Source organism: Falco peregrinus, chromosome 6 (assembly GCF_023634155.1).
Source record: "Falco peregrinus isolate bFalPer1 chromosome 6, bFalPer1.pri, whole genome shotgun sequence".
In the NCBI taxonomy this organism is placed as follows: Eukaryota; Metazoa; Chordata; class Aves; order Falconiformes; family Falconidae; genus Falco; species Falco peregrinus.
This window is the reverse complement of record NC_073726.1, coordinates 71,557,838-71,581,524: the sequence shown is the minus strand read 5'-3', so window position 1 is coordinate 71,581,524 and position 23,687 is coordinate 71,557,838. Positions and strand designations below refer to the sequence as shown.

Genomic DNA, 23,687 nt, shown 5'->3' with positions numbered 1-23,687 from the left:
TTGTTGGTTAGGTATTTTCAGAAAAAAACAGTTAGTTGTTTACTACACCTTTTTACAGACTAAACTATTAAATACACACGCATACAAAGATGCGTACATGGTGACCCAATTTAACACCTTGGGACTGTGAGTACGTATCGACTCTCAGTGAACTGTTGTTTCCAAAAGCAAAACTTTTACTGATGTCAGGAGAGCGTAACCACACCTTTGAAACCTAAGGGATTTGACACCACACACCAAACAGGTAGGGCACAATCAAGCAATTTTAGTAACAGAAAAGCAGCAGCAGCAGCAGGTGGCAATGCCAGACAACAAACAGATGAATAACTGGTATAGAAGAAGCCAGGACTTATAACAAAGTGGCAAAAATCGCAGAGAGCGCAATGAGATGAATATGATGACCACCATAAGATTAGCTTTTTAATATCAAACTGGTTTGGAGCATAAACAGACAAACTAGATGAAGCAGGGTAGCAAATACTTTGATACCCACATCCTCTCCAATCCATGTTCTAGTACAAGAAAATCATATCTTTAAAAGCTTTGACCCATTTAAAAACAAAGGTATCAGACATTTTTCATGTAATAGAAATTAACATTGTTTACACATTGCATATGGAAAAACAAGTAAATCACTTACCAAGGATTAATATAAAATGCCAAAAGATAATCAGTCCAAAGGCATGAGGGTAGCAGAGTTAGGAAAGCAAATACACTTCTACGCCTGTGAGCATTAATAAATAACATACATAAAGATGAAAAAGTGAGGAGAGTTAGTAAGACAAACAGAAATCAGGAGATCAGCAAATTCTATTATAAAACCAGCTAAACTTAAAAAGGCTTCCTCTTATTTACTTCATAAGAGTATTATTAGCATCCATAGAATTTTCAGTCCTCAACCTGACACCCTATACAGGATTTTCAGCTATCCAACATAAATTTCCATATGATCAAAAGAAATGTGTTTTACGGTATTGATTCAGGCCTGTTATTCTAAATCAACGTTAATCAATAAACTGGCAGATTTTCAGAGAGTAAAATCTGTTTGAAAATTTCAGCCACATTTATTGCCATTACGTAGGTGGTGCTAAGTCTTATTTCCTGATGCTTTGAAATATTTCAGGACAGATATCGCTGGGGTTTTTTAGCATGTACAACTACAATAATCTCAGACGTTTGCTCCTGCAAGTGATTTTGTGGCTATCAGAACATCTGTGTGACAGATAAATTTAAATCAAACCTATATCTTAATACTCTCTATTGAGTCAGACATCTGAAAACTTCCACGTAACATTTTGTAGAGACCCATTTTTAAATGCTTTAAATTCTCTCCTAGGTTTTCAGAAAAACATTATTTTAAATTCTTCTAACTGTGGTTTCTATGAATAATTATTCACAGCAGGTTTCATTGTGACTAAAGGAAATTTCAGTACAAAATCACTATAAATTTCTGTATTTGCAGCCTGTTTACCAGATTCTGTTATGCGTTAATTCAGGAAACCCACTCAGTCCTGTTCCACCTATTGGTGGACTCGGCTATGGGTACTTCTCAAATATGAAAACCCCATGAAACGTAAACAAAAATTGCCCCAGTAGGAGGGGTTTTTTGCCAAATACACCCTCAGCACTTTTTTTCCCCATCAGAAAATGTGCTGTCCTAAAAGCAATACCATCCTGCTACAGCTGTTCTAAAGAGGAACCACAAAGTGAAATTTCATTTTTCAGTACTCTTGGCTCTTATGATACTGTGTTTTGCCTGATAAGCAAGTCATGTCAAATGTAATCATCTCTAATGTTAATTTTCCAACCAGTGGTGGAAAACTTCTTCCCATGCAGTGAAACTCCAAGTTATGCTTTAACGAGTTTTGCTGCTGAAGAGAAGACGGGCAGCGCAGTTTCTGCAGGGCACCGTCCCCAGGCGTTGGTAGGGATTGTGTGGGTCAGCCAGAAGCGAGAGCTCTTTCTAGTTAATCATATGCCACAGTTGCTGTGGCATCAGGGCCTCAGGGCTTATCTGTTGTTGGAGTTTCTATGGGAGTGGACTGAAGATGCAATCTGGTTTTCCATAAGCAGATCGCTGGTGCCACAGAGAGGTTTTCATTAGGCTTAGAAGAGAGAAGTGATGATGTGGCTGGAATACTCCTTTTTCCTTTGGAAAATTCCAAGTGAAGCTTTTACTTCCTCTTGCCTACAGAGGCAGAAGGAATTATTCAAGCCTGGGTTGTCCTTCATCATCAAATCATCATGAGGCATTTCCACAGGCTAACGTGCTTACAGACCCTACCTATATTGTTCACAGATTAGGAAATCCATCTAACAACATCTAACATCCAACATCTAAAACAACTGATTTCATTTAACTTTAAAAAAATATGTAATTTCTCAGTAAATACAATATTGTTTTCCTGGAATTATATAGTCTTTCACCTACTGAACAATTTTATTTAATTAAGAGAAAGAGACGCAGAGAGTGCTCAAATCCTGAGAACTGCTGAACTGAGCTTTCCTTTGGAATCAGTGGATATGCCCATAGCTCCCTTACTATATCCCTGGAATGACCCCAAGCAAAATGGGTTTCTTAATCCTTCTACCTGTCTTTAGGGCCAGATTTTCCATTTGGCTGACTGGTTGGACAGTGAATCTGGTCTTGACATTAAACAGAGGCACACAAAACAAGATATCTTCACAAACTCTCAGAGAAGTCAGGAATGTAAGACATCGGCATACTGCCTTCAGTTACCAAAAATTTATGGAGATACTAAGCAGGAATATTTTCCCCAATTTATATTTTTATAACATAATTTATGTATGTATACATATATGCATATATACACACATACATACACATATACTAAATTAAGCAACAAGAATCTTCACTTTCACATCCAAACTTACTAATTAATTCTCCTTCCCATAAAAAAAGCCTTTTATGGTTTTAATAACATCTGTTGCTAGTTTAATCATTTGTTTCAAGCTTGGATATTTAATTAACGTGACTGTTTGATCTTCTGCCTTCTTTGCCATTAATATAGTCCAAGCAAGAGAAACTGAGAGATTAGTTTGTACTGCATACAGCTGGCTGCTATTAAAGCTAAACCAAGCAAGTGAAGCTTGTTTAATATCCAGTTAATTAGCAACACAGTGAGGTACTGACAAGATCTGCTGGGCCTGTTAGTTCGGTTTGCACGCTTATTAGCAAAGGGCTTGTTGTGATGCAGTGTCAATCCATTTAATCCTGTCCTTGCTGGCAGTTCCCTGCGCACCGACTCCTCTTCCCAACTTCTTGGCTCACAACAAAGCTGACCACGGGTGTAAACCCAAGGTGTGTATTTGCTTCTTCCTACATACTGGAATGAATCTGACAGTATGCTTTTAAATATCTGTGTTCAGAATTGCCTTGAAAGATAGGACATTTTTGCAGACGTTACTAATAACAAAATGGTAAACCTTGGGTCGGTCATTAGTGCCTATTTGATTATTAAAATAGGAATGGAAATGACCGCACTGGTGCCAGTCAAGTAGCTCTCAGAGCCCTTTTGCTTCTATAAAAGCTACAGATCTTTTTTGTTCAAATACTTCTCTTCAGCTGATGGTGTCAGTGATGGTCTGGAGTCCATAGTCAGTGCTTGCAACTCTTGTAGGTAGTTTTCTAGACTAGCAAGAATATGGGAGTAGGGGGTGTTGGGTGTTGAGTCTTTTCAACAGCACTGAACATCAAGTTATAGTAAATATTTGAGTTGTCTTGTCCTTGTCTTGCAACATAAGAAAAAATTAATTGATGGTACTGCATAAAGACAGTTGCTAATTGGTCATCTATGGGCAAGCTTACTCCTCAATATAAATATATATCTATGGAAGTGCTAATGGATTTATAGATCAAGTTTCTACACTTATGTTATTTCAGGAAATATGTCTGCAAGAGAAAGGAAAAAAGCCCCATATCCTTCCAAAACATATCTATGCAACTTAGTTGACATGTATATACATCACTCCCTACTAAAAATAGCAGGTGACAATACTTAGTCTTGAGTCAACATTAAAGAAATAAAATACTAAAATAACAGCTATAGTAGTTTTATCTTAAAAAGGGACAGGATGGCATAAAAAATAAGTACTTAAGATTAAAGATAGTATTTGCCAAAAAGCAGAGATGTGGAAAAACATAATTAAAAGCTTTGCTTCAAACACTTACCAATTGTAGGGAAGCTTTCCATCTCTCTCTAAAGATGCAAAATTGACAAAGGTTCCAGCCCCACACTCCCTGTTTCAGGAAGACCATTGGGTGCAAAGTTACCATTTTTGGATTCACAATGCTTGCAATGACATTGATTTAACGGAGAACTCAGAGTTGCGGAGAAGTGCTGAACACTCACATCTGTGATTAAGTCTGAGACAATCTATGTAACCTATGTAATCTCAGGTGTAACTGAAACCCTTTAACAGAGTTATCCAAACCCAATAAATGTTCAACACCACCTGAGATCAGGTTTCCTAATAATGCCTTAAAAGAGTGAAACAAAGGAGAAGTTGCTAATAAAGATCACAGATCTTCTGTCCAGATTTGGGCTTTCTGTAGTCTGGCACTAGCACTAGTTGCTGGCCTCTGTACACATGGTAAATGTTTACCTTCCTATACTAAATATTTACTGTCCCAGCTCTAAGGAGAAGATGTATAATTGTCTGCATTTGATAGGATCATGGTAATTTTGAGTTCACAAAATAATTGTGGAAAAAACCTGAATTTCCTGAATAACATTCTGGTGAGTTTATCACAGGTCCATTATTTTCAGCTAGAAATTATAAACTGACTTGACTATTTTTGATTCCTTGTTTTAAGTAAACGATTACTTGCAGCTTCTTACTGGATTTACTTTTTAAATTTCCTTCTGCAGTTTTTATCTTCTTTGGCTAGAGACAGTGATGAAGAGAAAAAGAAAAATATTTGTGCTGCCGACACAGTAATTAAATAGAAAAGGTAATTAATTTAGCTGGGATTTTCACAGAGCCAGTTACATGCAAAAGGAACAAACCACATGACGTTCACTGAAAGAGACAGCTGGCAAAATATGCATGATGCGGTCATCTCTTACATGGAATACATGGCCAAGATATGACACACAAAATGCAGTGTCCGCTAGGTGCAAGATTCTTCACATATGCTTTTTCACATGAAATCATTTCCTTTCTTGACACAAGACAGTAAATTAATATAAAATACATTACATAGATTATGAAAGGATGAAGACTCCAGGATACATCCAAACCAGGAAATGAACCACACATCAAAGGTTTGGAGAAACTTTCACAGTTCACTCAGACCATAACATAACCTGCATTAAAGTGAACTGTTACAGGTAAGACCACCAGGAAAAGAAAACTGAATTTCAATATTCAGGTACAAATGATTGCTGCAGATAGCTGAAGGAACCCCAGGTTCTGTAAAAAAAAAGGTTTACTCTTATAAGATAATTTTCCCCTTCATCTGTATGACATAACAAATTGGGATCATTAACGTTATAGGTGAACAGCAGGACCTGAGGTCACTTCTGGATCTGTGGGTCTCTGTATATTTGGCTGCATCCTGATTGCACAAAAAGACAAGATCTAGGTGAGCCCGTATGCTCTTTCTTATGCTGCAGTTCCCACAGGAAGGATGCCCATATGAGTGCAGAACGTGGACAACTGGAAGACCAGGATTTGAAGTCAGACTGGCAAATGCTCTAGCGAGACACTCCTGGGGCCCTGGGCACATCCTCCCTCATCCCAGGGATGCCAGGGCTCAGGCCTTACATGGCCTCTGAAACGCTGTATCCTGGACCTGATGCAAAAACCATCTTATTTGTTGATATGGAAAATCTGTTCCAAACCATATGAAAGACTTTGCAAAGCATCTTGATGTCCTGTTCATGCCCAGTTGCCTTGGACTCTTATTATCTTTCAGGATCCTGACACAACCCTTTTGTAATAAGTGATCGCACTTCTTACAGATCTAACCTTGCAAAGTTCAAAATGAGACAAAGGTTGAGGCTTATTACTCAGGTCAAGAATGAAAGTAGATAGAGGGAGAAGACATGCTGCTCCTAAACAGCAGCAAGACAACTATTTTGAAGGTATCCTGCACACAAGCGTCCTTAGTTGCAACTATTGCCATGTTGTGTTTGTTGTTGTCTGATATTTTTTGAATTAGCATAAATCTGGACTTACCTGGCCATCTGCAGATGTTTTCTCCTCAGTACAACAAGAGTCACGAGCAACAGTCCAATCAGAAGGATACTTAGGATGGCTAACACAGAGATTACCACGACGTTGGGATTCATCTCGGTGACTGCACATACAAACAAGTATTTGGTTATTCAATTCCGAAGCACTAACAGTTTTGGATTTTTTTTTCTCCTGAATGTAGATGGTGTTATTTTTCTGAACTGATCTCATTCAGCCTGGTGTTACAAAGAGAAAAATCTACCCCCAGAAATAAAGGGAGGTTTTGACTAGTTGTTGCTCTTATAAAATTTCTGTGGGGAAATTACTTCACTCTGGCATTTTTGTTAAACTTTGGCATGTTCTGATTTTTTTTGCTTTTGACTGACATTGATAACACAAGAGAAAAGGGTGAAGTAAATAAAAAAATACAGATATTCAGCATCTACCTCTCCAAAGCACATTTCAACTCTGAAGTTGTTCTTCAACAATAATCAATACCTTTTCTGATCCAAAAGCAAAATTACGAGCTGAGGGTCTGTAATATAGTGGATTGAAATCAATCAAATTACCTTGGAAAATAAATTTTAACAAAATATTCTGTTATAAATAAGAGCTGGAATCAACTGGAATAACAAAACCTTGATTTACTTTTGTTCCATGTTACATGCTTATCGACTGTACTAATATGAGACCAGATACCCTGTTCTGCTCATTATAAAAGAAACCCTCTTTATTTTACTTGCTCAGAATAATTTAACATCCACAGTTTCTAGGGAAGCATCTTTTTAGATTAAAATCCATGGATATTTTTAAGCTAAGTATCAGACACTGAACTCCAGCACAGAGTTCACAACTCCCTAACTAAGCAGAGATTACACTGATCATTCTGAAGGGGAGATTTTAAAGAAAAGTCCAGTGCTCTGGGCAGTTCAACACCGATATTCTTTCTTCAGAGTCAGTATAGAGCCAAGCTTCATGGCATGCCCAGGGAGCCTCCACCAGGAGCTATCCCTTCGAGCTGTGACTGCTCCAGATCCTGCAGTGGCCCTTCTCCTTCCCTCTCGCTCTATCTCCACTTCTTCACTGAAAGCAGAGAGCAGTGTTTTGCTTTAGCAACTTATAAATGGGAATTTCCTCTTGTCTGGACTTGACTGAGAAGACATTTTTCACCACAAATGTCATCAGGCAGTACCCTGATGTTCAGCCTTGACACCACAAACTAGGTCCCTGATTTCTAAAACCCAATAGAGAACTGAGCCTCTAGTTTGTATTTTTCCAAGTCAACCACCCAGCGGGGATTTTTCTAAGGGCTTTTTAAAGCTGCTTCCCCATCCCATTCACATCTGGCAACCCTTCCAACCCCTGGGGCCAGCATTACCAAGAGCAGCTTTAGAAAGCAAGGAGAAACAGATGTTGCAGCTGGAGGAGGAAGAAGAAAGCAGGGAAGCGCTGCTTACCCATGGTGGAAACCGCAATGAAAGTGGGGACGCTGGGGCTATCGTGGCTGAAGGTGGTCACGCTGCAGTTGTAGGAGGTGGCAGGGGTTAGGCTGGAAATGGTCACGACATGTGAAGAGACAGTGACAGGTTCCTACAGATACAGGGAAAAACACACAGAAGTTTGTTGCTCTGGTAAATACAATTTTGACCATATACGTGAGCAGGCAAAAGTCAGATCTGGTCAAAGAAACCAGCACTTCAAAACCCAGGGAAGGTAACCAGGGCCTGCCCTTGAAAACAGGCAGGTAGCCCAGTAGTCTGGCAGACGAGGGGAGAGGAACAGGGGTGAAAACAGCTGCAGGAACATCCCAGAGCACCCAAGGGCTCCTTGGGGAGGGCAGGAGGGTGCCTCACAGGAGGCTGGTCAGGCACACGCTGGGTGGGGGAAAGCGCTGTGACCTCTGTGCCATCCCCAGAGGTGGGCAGAGTTCATGAGCTCTGGTTACTAAGCCATACAGGCGGGAGGAAAACAAAATTATTTTTATGCAAAGCGCAGCCAAGGCAGTCACAATCTCCACACCCTTGTATGAATATGTGTCACCTCTGCCTCTGAAGCAACTCCCCTGGATGTGAAGAGCTGTGAGCCTTTCGAGTGGCCAAGGTGAAAAATAAAGGTAGAGCAAAGCCTTTGGGTAATAACTACATTCAGATGTCCCACACTTCAGTTTTTCTAGCTAGTAGAAACTCTATACAGAACATATTTATACAATGTTTTAATTACTACGTCCCTGGTAAACACTTTTGTGTTTTTTAAATGCTGATATAACAAAAGACAACATATATAACATATGCACTGACTTAAAGATATAGTTCCTTAAGGTCATTAGAGGCTTTTCTGTGCTCTCCAGCAGAACCAAGGGTGGGTTGCACATGAGAAAATAGGGACATTGAGCCAGTGATTTAGAAAGGGAACAAGGAGAAGTTTTATGAATGAACTCACGCTGGATGGGGGCCATGAGATGCTGTAACAAGTCCCAAGCATTGGATTTTTGCAGTGACCTGTTGTCAGTCATGGGCCCCTTCCAGGCTAGCAAGGGTTCCTGTTGCAGTGCAATTCTGAGGTACGTTACGCAGATGAAATCACATGTACATGAGTGTAAGGGAGGAGGCTTTTATTCCCTGAGATGAAAGGAGGGGCCGCAGTTTGGCAGTTGGACTTGGTTGGATGTTTTCCATTTTTCCCTCTGGGAAATTTAAATTAGTCAACCAAAATCTAAGATGTTCAAACTTGGAAAGCTGTTGCTTTTCATTCTACTGATTAGAAATGCAGGAAAGGGACACAAATGTTCATGTAATTAGCATGGAAAATCACAAACAATTTTCACCAGTCTAATGAGAAAGGATCCCTTTTTGCAGTTGAAAAAGGAGCCTTTCCCATTTCTTCAGAGAGGCAGAAAAGAGGGTGACAAACCTAATGAGAAGTGAGCTGGCAATCTCTGTGCATTTCCCACTGCCAGGTGTTCATGTCAACAAACAAGACACCCACTGAAGCTCCTGCCAAATGGAGCAGTCTTTTCCTGACATTCTTAAACCAGACCTGCTCTGCACTACAGCTGCAAATCCTGTGCTACTTTCTATACCTGACCATGTCATTATTTTGAATCTCTGTTAAGTGGATAGACTTCACAGTCTATTAATTGTGAAAAAGCAGGAATCTAGATGTGGAATCCAAACTACCCAAAACATTAAAGTGCATTTAAACTTTTTTTTCCCTCTTTAGTCAGTGCCTTTCTCAATTTAAAAAGAATATTAAATAATTCAGACTAGTCTTCCATAGGATTAAAGGATATGTATGTCTCTCTTGTCATAAACAGTGGACTGAGTGGGTTATTTTTGCCTTTTTTTCTGAATGATTCCCCATTATGTGCAAAAGTCCACATGAAAAAACGATATTTCACGACATGTAATCATAGTGATTCACTACACCATCAACTAAATCAAAAAGTAAGCCTCATATGTTGCACAGCACTGAACATCAAGCAATTAAAACTACTACTGCTCTGTTCTTCACTGAACAATATTACCAGCCTAAACACTCCAATATTCAGGTGGCCTCTGAGAGCAGTACCTAACTGGATAGACAGAAAAGGATGCTCATTTGTGAGGCTGAGAAGGTAGGTCTCGAAGGAAATACCCTAAGAGACAAAACACACGAGAAGCAGCCTTATTTGTTAACATAAAGGTACTCTGAATAGGAGTGAAGGTCCTACTGAACTTCAGGCAACAGTTCTCAAAGTCAGGAATAAAGCCAGTCAGAAATAATAAAATGCTGCATAAAAGATCTCACAGCATCTAAATATGTCTATTTTCCCCATTCCTTATCAAGTCATCTGACCCTTTTTCCCTTCCTGCCCATTGACATTCCCTTAGTTTTGTGGCCTTCTAGGTATCGCACAGTATATCCGAGCCATTTTCCTAAGTAGCCAAAGACTGACAGCCTGTTGGATGCACATAGCTTCTGTCCAAGTAGTCATAATCTAGTCAGTAAGACAGAAGCCGATTTTAATATTGCAGAATAATGAAATAATTTAGCATTTGAAATGCTTTAGTAGTTTCGCTTTTAAAGATTTAATTCTGAACCACCTTACCACCTTTGGCTTAATGATCTAACCTGTGTACTGAGCACAAAATGCCATTGGGCTTTACACACAAATGCTAAGGAGCAGACACCAAAAGATGCAAGGACCGGTCTCATTTTCAGAGATGAAGAGCAGAAACCAAAGAAGAAACACATACCTGGACTTTTGTTTCCTGAACAGCTCCAGCCTGCTGGCAGTAGACTTCAAAGAAATCAGCTACTCCTTCTTCTACCCACAGCAGAGTCACAGAGGTCTGGGTCTTGTTGACAGCAAACAGTGATTTTGGAGGGGCTGGTTCTGATTAAGAGAAAAATCTCCTTTAATTAAGCTTATCTTTAAGTTTCCAGACAACTGAGAAAAGGAAGCCTCAAACAAAAATGAAAGCAATGCCTGATGCCCTTCTGTCTTTCATTTCCTTCAGATAAAGCCTGCCAGTGTAAAGCCCTGCCTCTCATGATGATAAACTACCACTGTAAAATGGGAAGATGATGAAGTGTCTTGGTTTTTCTTCTCCATTTAAACTGTTCTTTATTTGGGCAGTTGGATAATTACTTCCCTTTTCAGCAGAGCCCTTGTTTGAGGATGATCAGCATATTCTATTAATGGAATGATGTTAGCAGAAACTCTTTTGGGAGAAGAGGGCCGTCTACCTGTTAGTAACACAATTGGCCTGAGAAAGATTTTCTTCACAAGGCCTGCCCAGGAGATCGTAAAGAAGCAGCTTCCCACACGCAAAGGCTGTCTAGGTTCATTTAATTGTAGCAGAGAAAATACTTAGTCAATTAGCAGGTTTAAAAAAAAAAATATCTTGTAATCTTTTTTTTTTTTTTTTTTTTCTGGGCTAACATTTGAGGGCCATTAGATCTGTGCTCCTTTCAGTTAGCTACAGGAATTTTCTCTCCTCACTGAATACAGGGGTCCAGATCTCAGGGGTCTTCAATTTATTGCTTTGATTTTCATTGCTGTTGTGTCGGATGAACTGGCAGCGGGCAAACATACACAGGGGTCTGGTGAGGAGGAGACAACCCTGTGACAGGAGGGATATGGAGGGTCTCCTGGGAGTGGTGGCATCAGAGATTCTGTGGCACATGGATGGGGGTCTACACCCAGTGCCCCCAGCCCCGCAGAGGGTGACCTTGGCTGCTGCCTCCAGTGCCACCTTCCTGCCCACTGACCCCTGTGGCTAGGCGGGCAGTAGCCCCTGGGAGGTCATGCTGACCTCAGTGGAGGCCACCCATCACTGCAACCCCACCTTTGTTTTTTGAACCAACTTGAACCAATGTGGAGTACGGAAAGCACGGGAGAACAGGAGGGGAAACCTTAAGGGAGGAGCAGGGGGAGAAGCAAACAGCCTAGGCATGGTGTTAAAATGAGAGACACTTTTTTTCCCCAGGATTATTTAAAGACCCAGGCTTGATCCCAATTTTCATCCTGATGATTTCACAGAATGGGTACTGGAACTTCTTAGCTTTCAATGCCTCCGACACCCTGGGCTCTTTGGTTTGCCTTCAGAGAGTGCAAAGTTTGGGTTGTACATTTCCGAGTTTTTCTCCAGAGTTTTCAGATTTCCTAATCTACAGATGTTTAATGAAAATTATCATCGTCAAACAATGACCTGATTCCAGGATCCTGACACACTACATACAGCGTGCTATGTACAACAACATTATTTTTCCCCTTCACAAATGATTTGTTATTCTCATTCTGTGAGATGCTGTCACAGGAGCCTGGATGTGATGTGTAAGATCTGCCACAAAAAACTTGGCACAAATGCCTTGCTCAAGTGGTTATAGACATTTTGGAGACGTATCTGATCCTCAGACAATAAGATCAGTGTTCTAGGGTTGGATGCTGCCAAGATTATATTGGCATGAAGGAGAGAGTTGGGTAGGGACTGAGGCATGTTCACGTGGCTGCTTCTGTGTCATGGGGATGGCAGTGTACATGTTGTCCCAGCGCCACATAGGAAAGCGTTCCTCTCACTTAATTACACCCATATATCAGCTCTTGGATTCAGAAACACATTCCATCCCTCACTCCAGGTAAAAAATTTCCTCAATTCAAATATGAGTTTTGCATTTGGGCATCACCCCAATCAAAACCTCCTTTTGCCTCCAGCAAATGGCTTGATTTTTCTGTAAGTGGAAAGTTGCCAGGATGAAGCAAACATCATGAAGGGAAGAACATTTGGCAGGAATGCTTAAGTGACTGCCAAGTGCTGAGTCGTCTATCACTTAAGAGTCAGTTCTCACTACTGCTAATTACAACTCCCATTGCTCCTTCAGAAACAGAGAGAAGGAAAACCTCTGGTAAAACATCTTTACCGTGGTCTATTCAAAGTGCAAACAGCATAAAGAAAAAACAAACCACTACAAAAAAACCGCACCCAAGAATCTAAAAGTGACCTATTAAAATGGAATTCATTCCACCTTCTCTTTGTTGTCAATGAAAGAGAAAGAGCAGAATACCTATGTCAGTTCAGTAAGAGTCTGCCTGTCCACAAGCAAAGAACAGGAAGGTACAATTAGTCTGTACGGTGTACAACCTGAATGGTATGCGGCACTTGTGGACCTGTCTGAAAGATAAAGCTACCTGATACTTTGAAATACCCCCTAAAATATTTGGTTAATGGGAGTGAAGAGATACACCCGCACTCACACATCCACTCACTCAGTCCTGGGAACAGACAGACTGTGCACAGGCACAAGGCGCGGGGAAAACAATGGACAGGACTTGCATAGGGAAGGGAATACCCATGGAACTTGTCTACATCTTTCAAATATTCCCTTTGGTAAAAAAACCTGGAAGAACTTCAGATTCTTATGGCTGTACTGCTTGCCCCAGCACTGTTTAAAAGATGTAAGAGCTATTGAGAAAGACAAATAGACAGTGATTGCTTCAAGGCCTCTAATTCAATTAGAAATCGTGGAATCCTTTAAATTCACTTCTTTCACTGTCATTCACAAAAGGTTTATTATGCGTGTAGAGAAGATAATCCAGTTTGAAATTACTAACTCTTCCATAGCCACCTTCAGAGCAGAGTTAATGTCTGCAAAAGCAGTAAGGCACACTTCAGAACTTCATAGCTTTAGGTACCTGTGGCTCCACAATACTATATGTGTGCAAAAGCAGAGTAAAATCTCTTCAGGTACAATGGTGTAGCATCCAGTCTTTCTCACAGGTAAAGGAAGAAATCACACAGAAACTTCTATGTTATACCTTAAGGACTAGGTTCTCAAGTCTTCCTTTAAGTACATTACACACGTTTATTTCAGAATGATGCTGGGTTTCACAGCCATGAATCTGACTGTTTTCATAAAGAGCACTGTCATTGGTATGTATTTAAGGATACATTTTTGGTGTTGGAAGATTATAGAGATATCCAGGGAGAGAGGATGGACGACAGGAGACCAGACCAGGTGGCAGAGCGCAGACCCAGAAATAGGCTTGTCAGAAGCAAGGAAGGCTCTGCTTTGTACTGAAAAGTTTATCTGTGGAGCTTGAGTCTCTGTTCCCAAAACCCATCTGTGTTCAAGACCTTAGGGAAGTAACTATGGAAGCAGAGTTGTTCTCCCAGTGAGGCACTAAGCAATTTCCACTCTTCTGCTTCCACTCACAGTCAAATTCTGCCACTCTTGCTCTTCTTGAATAATACTATTCTAGGAGATCAGCTTCACATACAGGAATGAGACAATCTTCACAGCGAGGTGAGTTGAAAATTACAGCTTTGCAAAAGAAATGTGTTCACAGGTACATAGCTCTGAAATAAGATGCTGAATCTGCTGAGAGAGTTACTCTTACAGTCAAATGAGAGAAGGAATGACTTTATAATTTACAAGCACTTCTTACCCAATTTCACAAGCTGAGGCAGGGAAGTATTGCTGCCTCTTTCAGTACAAGCAGTCACTGAAAGGTTGTAAATGTCCCCCGGAGGCAAGCTCAACACTGCAGTCATCACATTGCGTGTTACCTACAGTAATTAGACACCAACTGTTAAAAATATGATGCAAACCATACATCTTTCTTGTAAAATCAATCAGGTCACATAATATACTACAAAGAAAGTTCTGTGCATCACAGCAGATGTCTTCTGCATACTGTAGACTTGTTACATGAACCAGTTCACACTGACACCAACTGTAGAAAGCCATAACACTCGGCAGAATATCACAATGTAAAAAGAAGACAGTCTTAGGCTGTATTTTCTATGCCAGCAGTGAAAAATTAAGGAGAAACTAAAATCTCCCTCACATGAATGAGAATACTCTTGCATCTAGATTTTTCAAGTTGTGCAAAATGCTGAACAAGCCATGGATTTGAGTCCATTGCAATTTTATAGGAATTTAAATCAGGTCAGATATCTCTAAGAAGAGTACACAAGACACATATAGGCAAGCCTTCACATGTCCTAAGAACCTGCATATTGAATCCAGCTGGGCAAATCTAACACCTACCTGGGTACCTGTCGACTTGACAATAGATCTCAGGGCCTGACTTCTGTCATCTGCGAGTTTGAAACCAGATATGATCCAAAACTGAGCTGAGCTTCAAATGACTGAATAAATTCTTCCTGTTATTTTGGAAGTAAGCTCCCCATTTCTCCAGGGTCATGGAGAAGGACGCAGAACTCAGATACTGCAACAGACTGCTTTCAGAGCACTTGTAGACTATCTACAAAGGGCACATTCAGGAATCGCATGCTGGTTTTCATAGTCACTTAATTTTCAGGCTGAAGTTTTTGGTTCCAAGAGAAACAGACAGTTCTGAATAAAGACTAACAGGACTATGCACGTTATTTTCATCGCTTCTCTACAAACTGACCAACTTCTACAGAGTCTTGGGAAGTACACACATAGCAGGAAGAAAAAGTCATCATTGCCTGATAGTGTTACCTATTTATTGTAATAATTGCTCAAGAAAAACAACCATAATAGCAATCTTAATAAATCAGATAAAGACATTACAATATAGTAAGATTTTTAAAGGAAACAATTTCTGGAAGTGACTAACAGAGCTTAGAAGAACAGATATACCCTGATGCCTGCAAGTGTGTACCCATATTTACAAATGTGAGAAGGACCATAAAAGCCAGAAGTAGGTTGTTGCAGGAATTTCCTAAAGAATACTTTCTGGGTTCCCTTGTCCTGAAAATAATATAAAGACAAACATTTCTAAGAACATTCCTAAAGCTTTGAAGTTTTATTTGCTCTACTGTGAATACTCTCTATAATAATATAATATAGTAATATACTCTACTGTGAATAGTCTCTATTTTAATTTTTTGAGTAATCTAAAATTACATATGCAATATTCTTTTTAACTTAGTTTCCTATTCAATGTCTATTTTATATTTATTTAATTTGAGATTTTCACATTCAGTGAAGTTGAATGGCACACAAATCAGATTTTCCCTGGAAGAATAATAACCTTACACAGAACATGACTTTTGGAAGAAAGAGAGGAGAGGGATATCACAGCGCAATTTTTTAAGAATTCAATTGTTAGAATATTTTATTTGTAATAATTAAAAAAATTAAAATGTGGAGTTTTCTTCCTCATTTGAAACAAAGATCCAAATATTGGAAGTTCCTGCTGTTCAGAAAGGTCATGTTTTTGAACAGTTTTACTAATCATGTAATTAGATTCATGCTGCTACAAGCTCCAGATGGGTGCACTCCTGCAGCCGCTAGGAATCCAATGAAAGCCAGTGTGCTCCATATAAATCCAAATGGAAACTGCTGAAGAATTTGCACTTATGCTGAAAAAACAATTCCCGTTCAGCACCTGCTGAGCCTTCAGTTGTAGAAGGGAAACCTTTCCCTTGAAAAAGATCAGACACTTTCTCCCTGTCAAGGATCGAAAGATCAGTAGTGGTGTAGAAGACAGTCACAGGCCACAAGTTGTATGAAGCTACACCGCTGGCCATATATGTTCCTGCCCTGCAGTGCTCCACTGCTAGTTCAACCACTATTCACTGGATGTCCAGGGGCTGCTCTTTTGCTTCAGATTAAACATGCATCTCAGTATCCTGCAGCAGCATGACTTTAATCCATAACTGGAAACCCCAGATTTCTTTTTCTAAGTGATTTTTAAATATGCTGGAAAAGTTCAAGAGAATGTGCTAGGAATGCATCTTAACATCTGGCAAGTTTTCTAAGTGCACACATTCTGGGTGAAGTACTCAACCCATCAGTTACAGTGGAACTTGTACTCTAACAGAAAATGAAAACAATGTAATTTGTAGGGAAGTCTGTTAGATAAAGTCAGGAAATAGAATGGTCTGAATGACCTAAAATAATGCAGCCATTAGTCTGCCTATTAATAGATAGAAATTGAAAAGACCAATTGGAAATTGTTCACTAAAAAATACTCATGTTTTACTGTCTGCAGCTCAGAACTTTGTAAGCTACTTCTAACTTCTTACACTTGTGCTGGATCACCACAGAATCATTTTGTCCATGGGCTGTTTTGAGAGCCTGAGCATTAGAAATGCCCGCTAACACTGTGAAGCAACTTTACCTCATCAGGCTTCTGTCAGTCTTAATGAACTTGCTTAAACTTTGTAGTACAAATTTATCAACTCAGCAAAAAAATCCAACCTAACAAGAGTAACACCTTCCTCACTCATACTTACACTCTTCTTGATTTTTTTCTTTCCTTCTGCAATGACCATCCAATGTAACATCCTGGAATGAGAAAGGTCAGTACCATCTCCTCCATAGGTCCAGGTGACATACAAAAGGTGGTTATAATATTCTACAGAGGTAATCTCGGGTGCCACTGGTGCTGAAGGAAGAAGGAAAGTGTATTACAGACTTGCCTAACACAGTTGATTACCAAATCCAGTAATACATGTCTTTCAAAGGATACTATTTGGAAGAAAGCATCACAAAGATAGCAGAAAAATATTAGTACAAGTGTCTGCACCTGAGTGCTAGCTGAAAGAAATGAAAACCAGCATTTAACCTGGGAGATACGCAGAAGAAAAATACATTTTTGTTTTCAATATTTTAGTTGTATGGGTTTCTTTTAAATTATCACAAAGCTACTGGCTGATACAAATAATTTTTGAGTCAACATTTACAAATGGAATTAACAAGTCAAGTTAAAAGCCTCAGATATTGCTTCACCGTGTTATAGCGCTGAAAAGAAATGACAATCAGTGAGAAATCAAGAATTTCCACACTGAATAATTTGGATGGCTTTTCCACAGGAAAAAAGTATCTTCTCTTCACTGAGCTTGCATCTTCCTAGGAGGAAAAGCCCCCAAGCCTGCAGTTTTCCAAAGAACATCTTTTTGCATGAAAAGTTATGGCCACCTTTGTTCCCAGGGTGAAAGTCCCACCCCTGCAGAAGGCAGCCATCAGCTGACTGCACCCTAAACAACAAATGTCTCATCTACAGGCATATGATAGCTACACTATTAGGTATTAGGTGAAGCAGCTGTTGTCCCTCCTCTTCCTCCACATACCCAGCTCCTGCCTAGCACTGTGCCCTGCGCTGCACAGCTCGCTGTCCCACCGCAGCCCCATCAGCCTGTTTGACGGCTTGTCTCATGCTGGAGCTGCCACCAAGTCCTTGGCTCTCTGTGCAGCCAAGAAGAAAGAGAGCAACCTCCAAAGCAACTCATCTCCTCCTAAAATAGCAATTTAAGATGAGAATTACCTCTTGGAGGTGCCTCTCTGTTAACTGCAGAGGCAGTAGAGCTGCTCAGCTTACCTCGATTGCCTAATTCGGACGTGCAGGTCCCCCGTTAGGATCTAAGTTAAAACTGATGGAGACCCAAAAGTGAAAGTCAGTGATAGGCAGAGATCATAATCCCTTCAAACCGGTATCAGTGGGATAACCCGGATAAAACGGGGAAGTGTACAAATCTGCGTGCTTGGCAGATTCTTTAGGAGTACTGCAGGGAAAAAAAATAACGTGGACTGACTGGTCTACCCTTGCACAAGCCCCGCTGGGTCCAGCGAGTCCGTGCAAATGCTGCCTGGCCGGAGGCCCCTTCCCAGCACAGCCCGGGCGCCCTGCGCACCCAGGGGCGCCAGCAGCCCCGACAAACGCAGGCGGGAGCAGGAGCTCGGGTCTGTTGGAAAGGGCCACAAGATGTCACTGCTGCTTTCACGAAAGATTCTAAGACACATTCTGGATTAAGGAAGAGATTTGCTGAAGCAATCACTGAGGAAGGCGGTGGATACAATGCACAGACAGTTTAGAGCCATCTAGAAAAGTTTAGTGCGACTATTCTCTCAAATTTATCTTGAAAATGTCCTTTTATGTTGTTGAGAGGAAGCAACCTTATTTAATATAAAATCTTTCAAATAATGCTTCTTTTAATTTCTATAGTTCCCAGTCCATCCCTGCACAAGGACTGTGTATTCCTTCCAATTTAATGTCACAACTGGCATGAATCTTATGCAATAATAATAATAATTTCCTCCTATACTTAATTATTGATGACATGCTTTTCCCTCTTAACTTTCATACACCCGTTTGCTTTAGGTATCTGGCAATGAATGTCCAGGATGTATGAAACAAGACTACGAGGCCAGGGCTCGTGTGACCCACTCCCCCAGCACCACATGTTCCACGGGGAACTGAGTGTCACAGAGAGACTGTAAGAAATGGCATCCCGTTGCTGACCTGGCCCAAAGTAACAGCTGAAGGCATCCACGGGACCAACAGACAGATGTGGCAGTGCTCTCCAACACCAAGAGTCTGTCTTTCTTACTCTTTTTGCTTCTCTAAAGCTAAAAGAATTCTCATTGAAAAATAAAATGTTGGTGGTCTAAAGTGCCCTTGCTTATGATTGCTTTAAATCCAGCTGTTTACAGCAGATGGCATTAAAAACCCATTAGTCACCACAGCAACACTGGCAGGGCCACAATCTCTCTGCGTTATAACAACAGCATGCAACTGTTGATGCAAGAGTCTGAGAGAAGAAATGCTGTTTCTGATAAGTCTCTGGGATCTCCCAAATCTCCCCCACTCTCCTGGGAACATCCGACCAGCTGTTAAGGGAGAGAGCTGTACATCATCTGGTCTCTTGTAATACCTTTTTAATTCCAGGTACTGCAGGTCAGTAAAGCCCCAGCCTTGCTATAGACTCCCCATGAGCATGGAATCCTGCATTAGGGAAATGGCTTGTCTGCTCTGAGCTTTCTGCAAGGTGCGGTCCCGAACTCCCAGATGATCCTTCTGCTTTGTTTTTAAAAAATCGGGCTTATGTTCCAGGTGCAGAGGTTAGCTTTCCACTTATACACAGAAGAACTGACAGATGGTGCACTGTCAAGAAGACTACAATACCTTCGTTCTAGTACTTCAAAATTTAGGGCTTTTTGGTGTGGGTTTTTTGTTTGTTTGTTTGTTTTATTTCCTGGCAACCTATGCAAGGGAGGTAACATTGTTCAGAGTGATGCAAAATGGGACCGAGTGCTTCATAAAACCATCTGTTTCCTCTCTGGAAAGAAAGAGGCTGAGGGTGATAAAGAACTCTGCAGTCCCCTGGTAACTTGAAAGAGTGAAAAGGCATCATCTACTGGGGACAAACATTTCAAACCTGCAGACATGAAAAATTGGCATGCCACTTTCTAGCAAGTTAGCCCAAGAGCTGTCCCTGGACAGAGCTGAAGAGATTGCAACTAATAAGGCAATCAGAAGACCAGAGTGTATTTAATGCTCACATGCAGTGGTGACCATCTATTGATAAGTGCTTGTAATTCGATCCAATCAGATTTCTTTGTTAGGTCTCTTCCCTCAAAATGCTGTGATCTGGCTCACTGCTATTCAACATTTTCATCAATACTCTGGAAGTAAAAGCACTGCTGACAAACCATGCAAGTAACATGGCAAACGGCAGAGAGGTGGAAGATTTGGACAGGGTTGTGATTTGAATTATTGGTCCCTACGCTGGGCTTGCTCAAGCAAAATATATTTCAAAGTACCAGGTGCAAGTTGAGTCTTTAGGAAAAAAAACGTAGACAACACTTCTCAAATGATAAATTATGTCTATTCCATGGCTTCTAACACAAATGAACACAGATCTCCATTGTGATGCCATAGCAAATGCAATCATCTAGATGCACAAACAGAAGAGCACTGAATAGGGAGCTGATTTTGCCTCTGTAGGAGTATTCAGCAGGCTGGTATTACACTTTCAGTTACCACATACTTTGGTAAAGACAGTAAAAATAAGAGAGGCAGAGTTGGGGGAAAAATAACATGAGAAAATGGCTTACAGTGAGAGCACCTGAAGCATTCAATGGAAGCAACTTATTAACAGAAAAGAGTGAAATTAAAAAAGCTTGGTGTCTCTTCAATCAATAAGAGAAAAGTTAACAAGAATTACGGACTGGATATTAAAACTAGAAAAATTCAGATCAAAAGCAAAAGATAAACCATTGACAATATGAGGAATGAGGAATTAAGCACTGACACAATTTTCCCATTGGATATTTTCTGGATATTTTCACCTAAGATCATTTTGAAGGGAGGTTTTTCCAGTCATAAATGGATGATGTTGTCTAAGGGATCCATCCATTTCTGATTTTGTTTGCATCTGCTAGTTAAGGAGCTGATCCACTTTTCATCTAATAGCAGTAACAGTGTTTACTTTCACCACACAGAGATCCAGACTTATCCCTATTACAGCTAATACTTTAGAACAGCCTTAATCTCCTGCATTTCTGCTGAAGGTTTCTGGAGAGACAATATTGAAGTGTGATGGTCCCACTGGAACATTCCACTCTAAAACGCTGAATCAGGTACCCAAATCAGCTGAAAAAGACATTTTTCCCCTGATATAGCAACCAACCAGCTGGAAAATTGCTTCCTTATAGTGCTACAGAAATGTTGATGCCAAAGGACAATGAATATCCCTGAAGACCCTTCATGGGACTCCGGTGGGTGCTATGGGTTTCTGATACACTACAGAAGTGCCAGGGTTTGTCAGCAGTTAAACTTGGTATCAGATTATCTCAGGATAGGAGGGTTTCTGGAGACTTCAGTGGAGCTAGGACTTAACTGACTGATAACTACTCTGTTGTGGCCCTGTCAGGCACAGGCACTATTCGTCATCATTACAAATGGGTCTTATTCAGTTTCTTCCTCAGTTACATCCTCTTAGCCTCTCACCAAACACAAAATCTGGAACTAAGCTAGTATCTCCTTTGGAGGGAGTGGCTGGGACCTTGTAGGCTGATTTTCCTCATAATTTGTTTTCTACAGATGGAAAAGAAGAGCAACTCATACTTTAATTCCTCTCATGGCGCATCTGAATTATATCACCTATACTTCTGCAAGATGAACTAAACAGTGGTGCACAAAAGCAAAATGATGCAATAGGGAACTTTGACTCAACCCTCATGGATGCTAGGAAAACATGGCAAGGCCCTAACAGGACCTCTTATATGCTAATCCCTCTATGGCTGATCTGTTTGACATACTGAAGATTCAAAACCAAAGAATCTGACACGAGACAATGGAGTGTGTTAAATGCACGGCTCGTGCCAACTGCAAGAGGGCAATCCACATGGTTATATCAATTTGCTGCAGTTTTAGAATCCAGATTACAAATGACTTGCCAACGCCACAGTTTCCCAAGGCTAATTTAGCCAGCATGGGTGCAATGCCTTGATCACAGGAGCACCCTTCTCTCCTTGCAAGTGAAAAACACCCAGCAGAAAAAGAAAAGCTGGAGGGCAAGAATAACGTGCTCCCGAGCATAGTACCTGCCTCAGTCTGCCTAGCAGTGCATAACTCCCTGTTAGGGTGCCACACAAGCCATGCTCTGATCTGTGGATTACTGGGAGGGGGACGGAGGAGGAAAAAGCATTTGGAAATATTGCAAATATAAGGAAAAATGTTTCTTAATACTAGCAAACCTAAGAATTTAGGTTTACTTAGCTACACATTCATTTCTCAATGTGTAAATCATATGGTGTTGTAGAAGATGAGCAGGATCACCGGCCCACACTGGAGCCATGCACTCAGCTGATGGAGGACTGGAACAAGGAAATCAAGAACTGTGCTTTGCATCGGAAAATTATATATATTTATTAAAAGCTGTCCTCAGAGCTTTCCTTAAAAAAAAAATAAATTAAAAATTAATCCCCCCACCCCCCCAGTTAGCTGTTACATATCCTAACTTGCAAGTATCTGCTGGTGAAACACAACACCCAAGTCAGACTTTCTCAGCGCATCTGCTCCTGGGAACATTTCCACAGTCTTTTCAGATGGCTGCTTACCTGTTATGAAGCTGATGGTGGAACTGTCACAGCAGCTCAGCTCTGGGTCCCCCCAAGTCACCATGGTGACCCGGAAATTGTAATACCAAGCAGGCAGCAGGTTAGCGACTCTCTGTAAAGCGACAAAAAACAAACAGCAGCTCAGGAGAAAATTCACCGTCCCAACAATATTTGCAAAATCTAGTGTCCACACTCATCTTACTGAGCTCCCATTTCTCACTCCAGTGGAAATCTCTGAAATTTGGTGTTTGAATTGATTCAAAACTCCATGCCGTGGGAGCGAACACGGTTGTGATGGCTCTGCTGCTCACAGCCACATCTAGGTGGTCCCAGGTCTCACCCGCCACAGGAACCACCCAGTGACTTCCACAGCAGTGAGAACGATTCCCCCAGAGCAATCTTTCATCACAAAATTCTGATTTGATGAAGGCAGAATATTTAACTGGAAAATGTAGGCTTTCCTATCTCAATTAAACAGGGTTTGAGGATAAATTAGAAATGCTTTTGACTCGGATATTGTCACTTCAAAAGACTTATTTTTTTCCAATTTTCAAAGTGTATTTCATTTGGTATTATCATTTATTATAAATGAAATATGAATGAAACATAAATGACTTATGAGACATAAATTATATATATAAATAAAAATGAGATACAAATGAAGTATAAAATGGAATACATTTTATATTATAATATCATACGTAATACTTAAGTTAAATTCAAACTGCCAGCACCAAAAGCTTCAAATGTTTCATTTCGTGATTAAATGAAAAGCTTCATGATATTTTTAAAATTCAAAATAAAAACAAATTAGAAATAATGAAAATTTTCAACAAATTAGAAACTGCTGGGTTTATGTATCTCTGCTGTTTGCAGTGGCCTTTTTCCCCCACAGATACTTCAAGGCAATCCAAATATAGGGTTTGTGAACTATACTTTTTATGCTTTTTAGAAAAAATTGTATCCAATTAACACCAAAACCTTGAAGATGCTTGGGCTTCTTCTGACACGCACTTGGTATAACATTATACCAACATTGCTTTGACAATTTTAAAATAAGATACAGAGCACAAAAAGCATGAAGTAACTAAACAGTGTTAAAGGGCAAATTCAGTGCCAAAGTTTCTTACCAAGTGATAACTCTTCAGGAAGTAATTTTTTATCTA

The 23,687-nt window shown here is 40.3% G+C and overlaps 1 protein-coding gene across 2 annotated transcripts in view; it reads right to left on the bottom strand.

Moving 5' to 3' along the window:
* PTPRO (protein tyrosine phosphatase receptor type O) overlaps positions 1–23,687 on the bottom strand; it is a 155,541-nt gene that overhangs the window by 20,430 nt on the left and 111,424 nt on the right. Inside the window, exons 10-17 of one of the 2 annotated variants that reach the window (XM_055807877.1) lie at positions 22,522–22,633; positions 16,914–17,065; positions 14,129–14,249; positions 10,437–10,576; positions 7,659–7,791; positions 6,205–6,325; positions 4,193–4,261; positions 641–724 (exon numbers count right to left, since the gene is read on the bottom strand). In XM_055807877.1, the coding sequence (XP_055663852.1) occupies positions 641–724; positions 4,193–4,261; positions 6,205–6,325; positions 7,659–7,791; positions 10,437–10,576; positions 14,129–14,249; positions 16,914–17,065; positions 22,522–22,633 (932 nt within the window). The remainder of the gene's footprint in view (positions 1–640; positions 725–4,192; positions 4,262–6,204; positions 6,326–7,658; positions 7,792–10,436; positions 10,577–14,128; positions 14,250–16,913; positions 17,066–22,521; positions 22,634–23,687) is intronic. The other variant, XM_055807878.1, reaches the window with a different exon arrangement.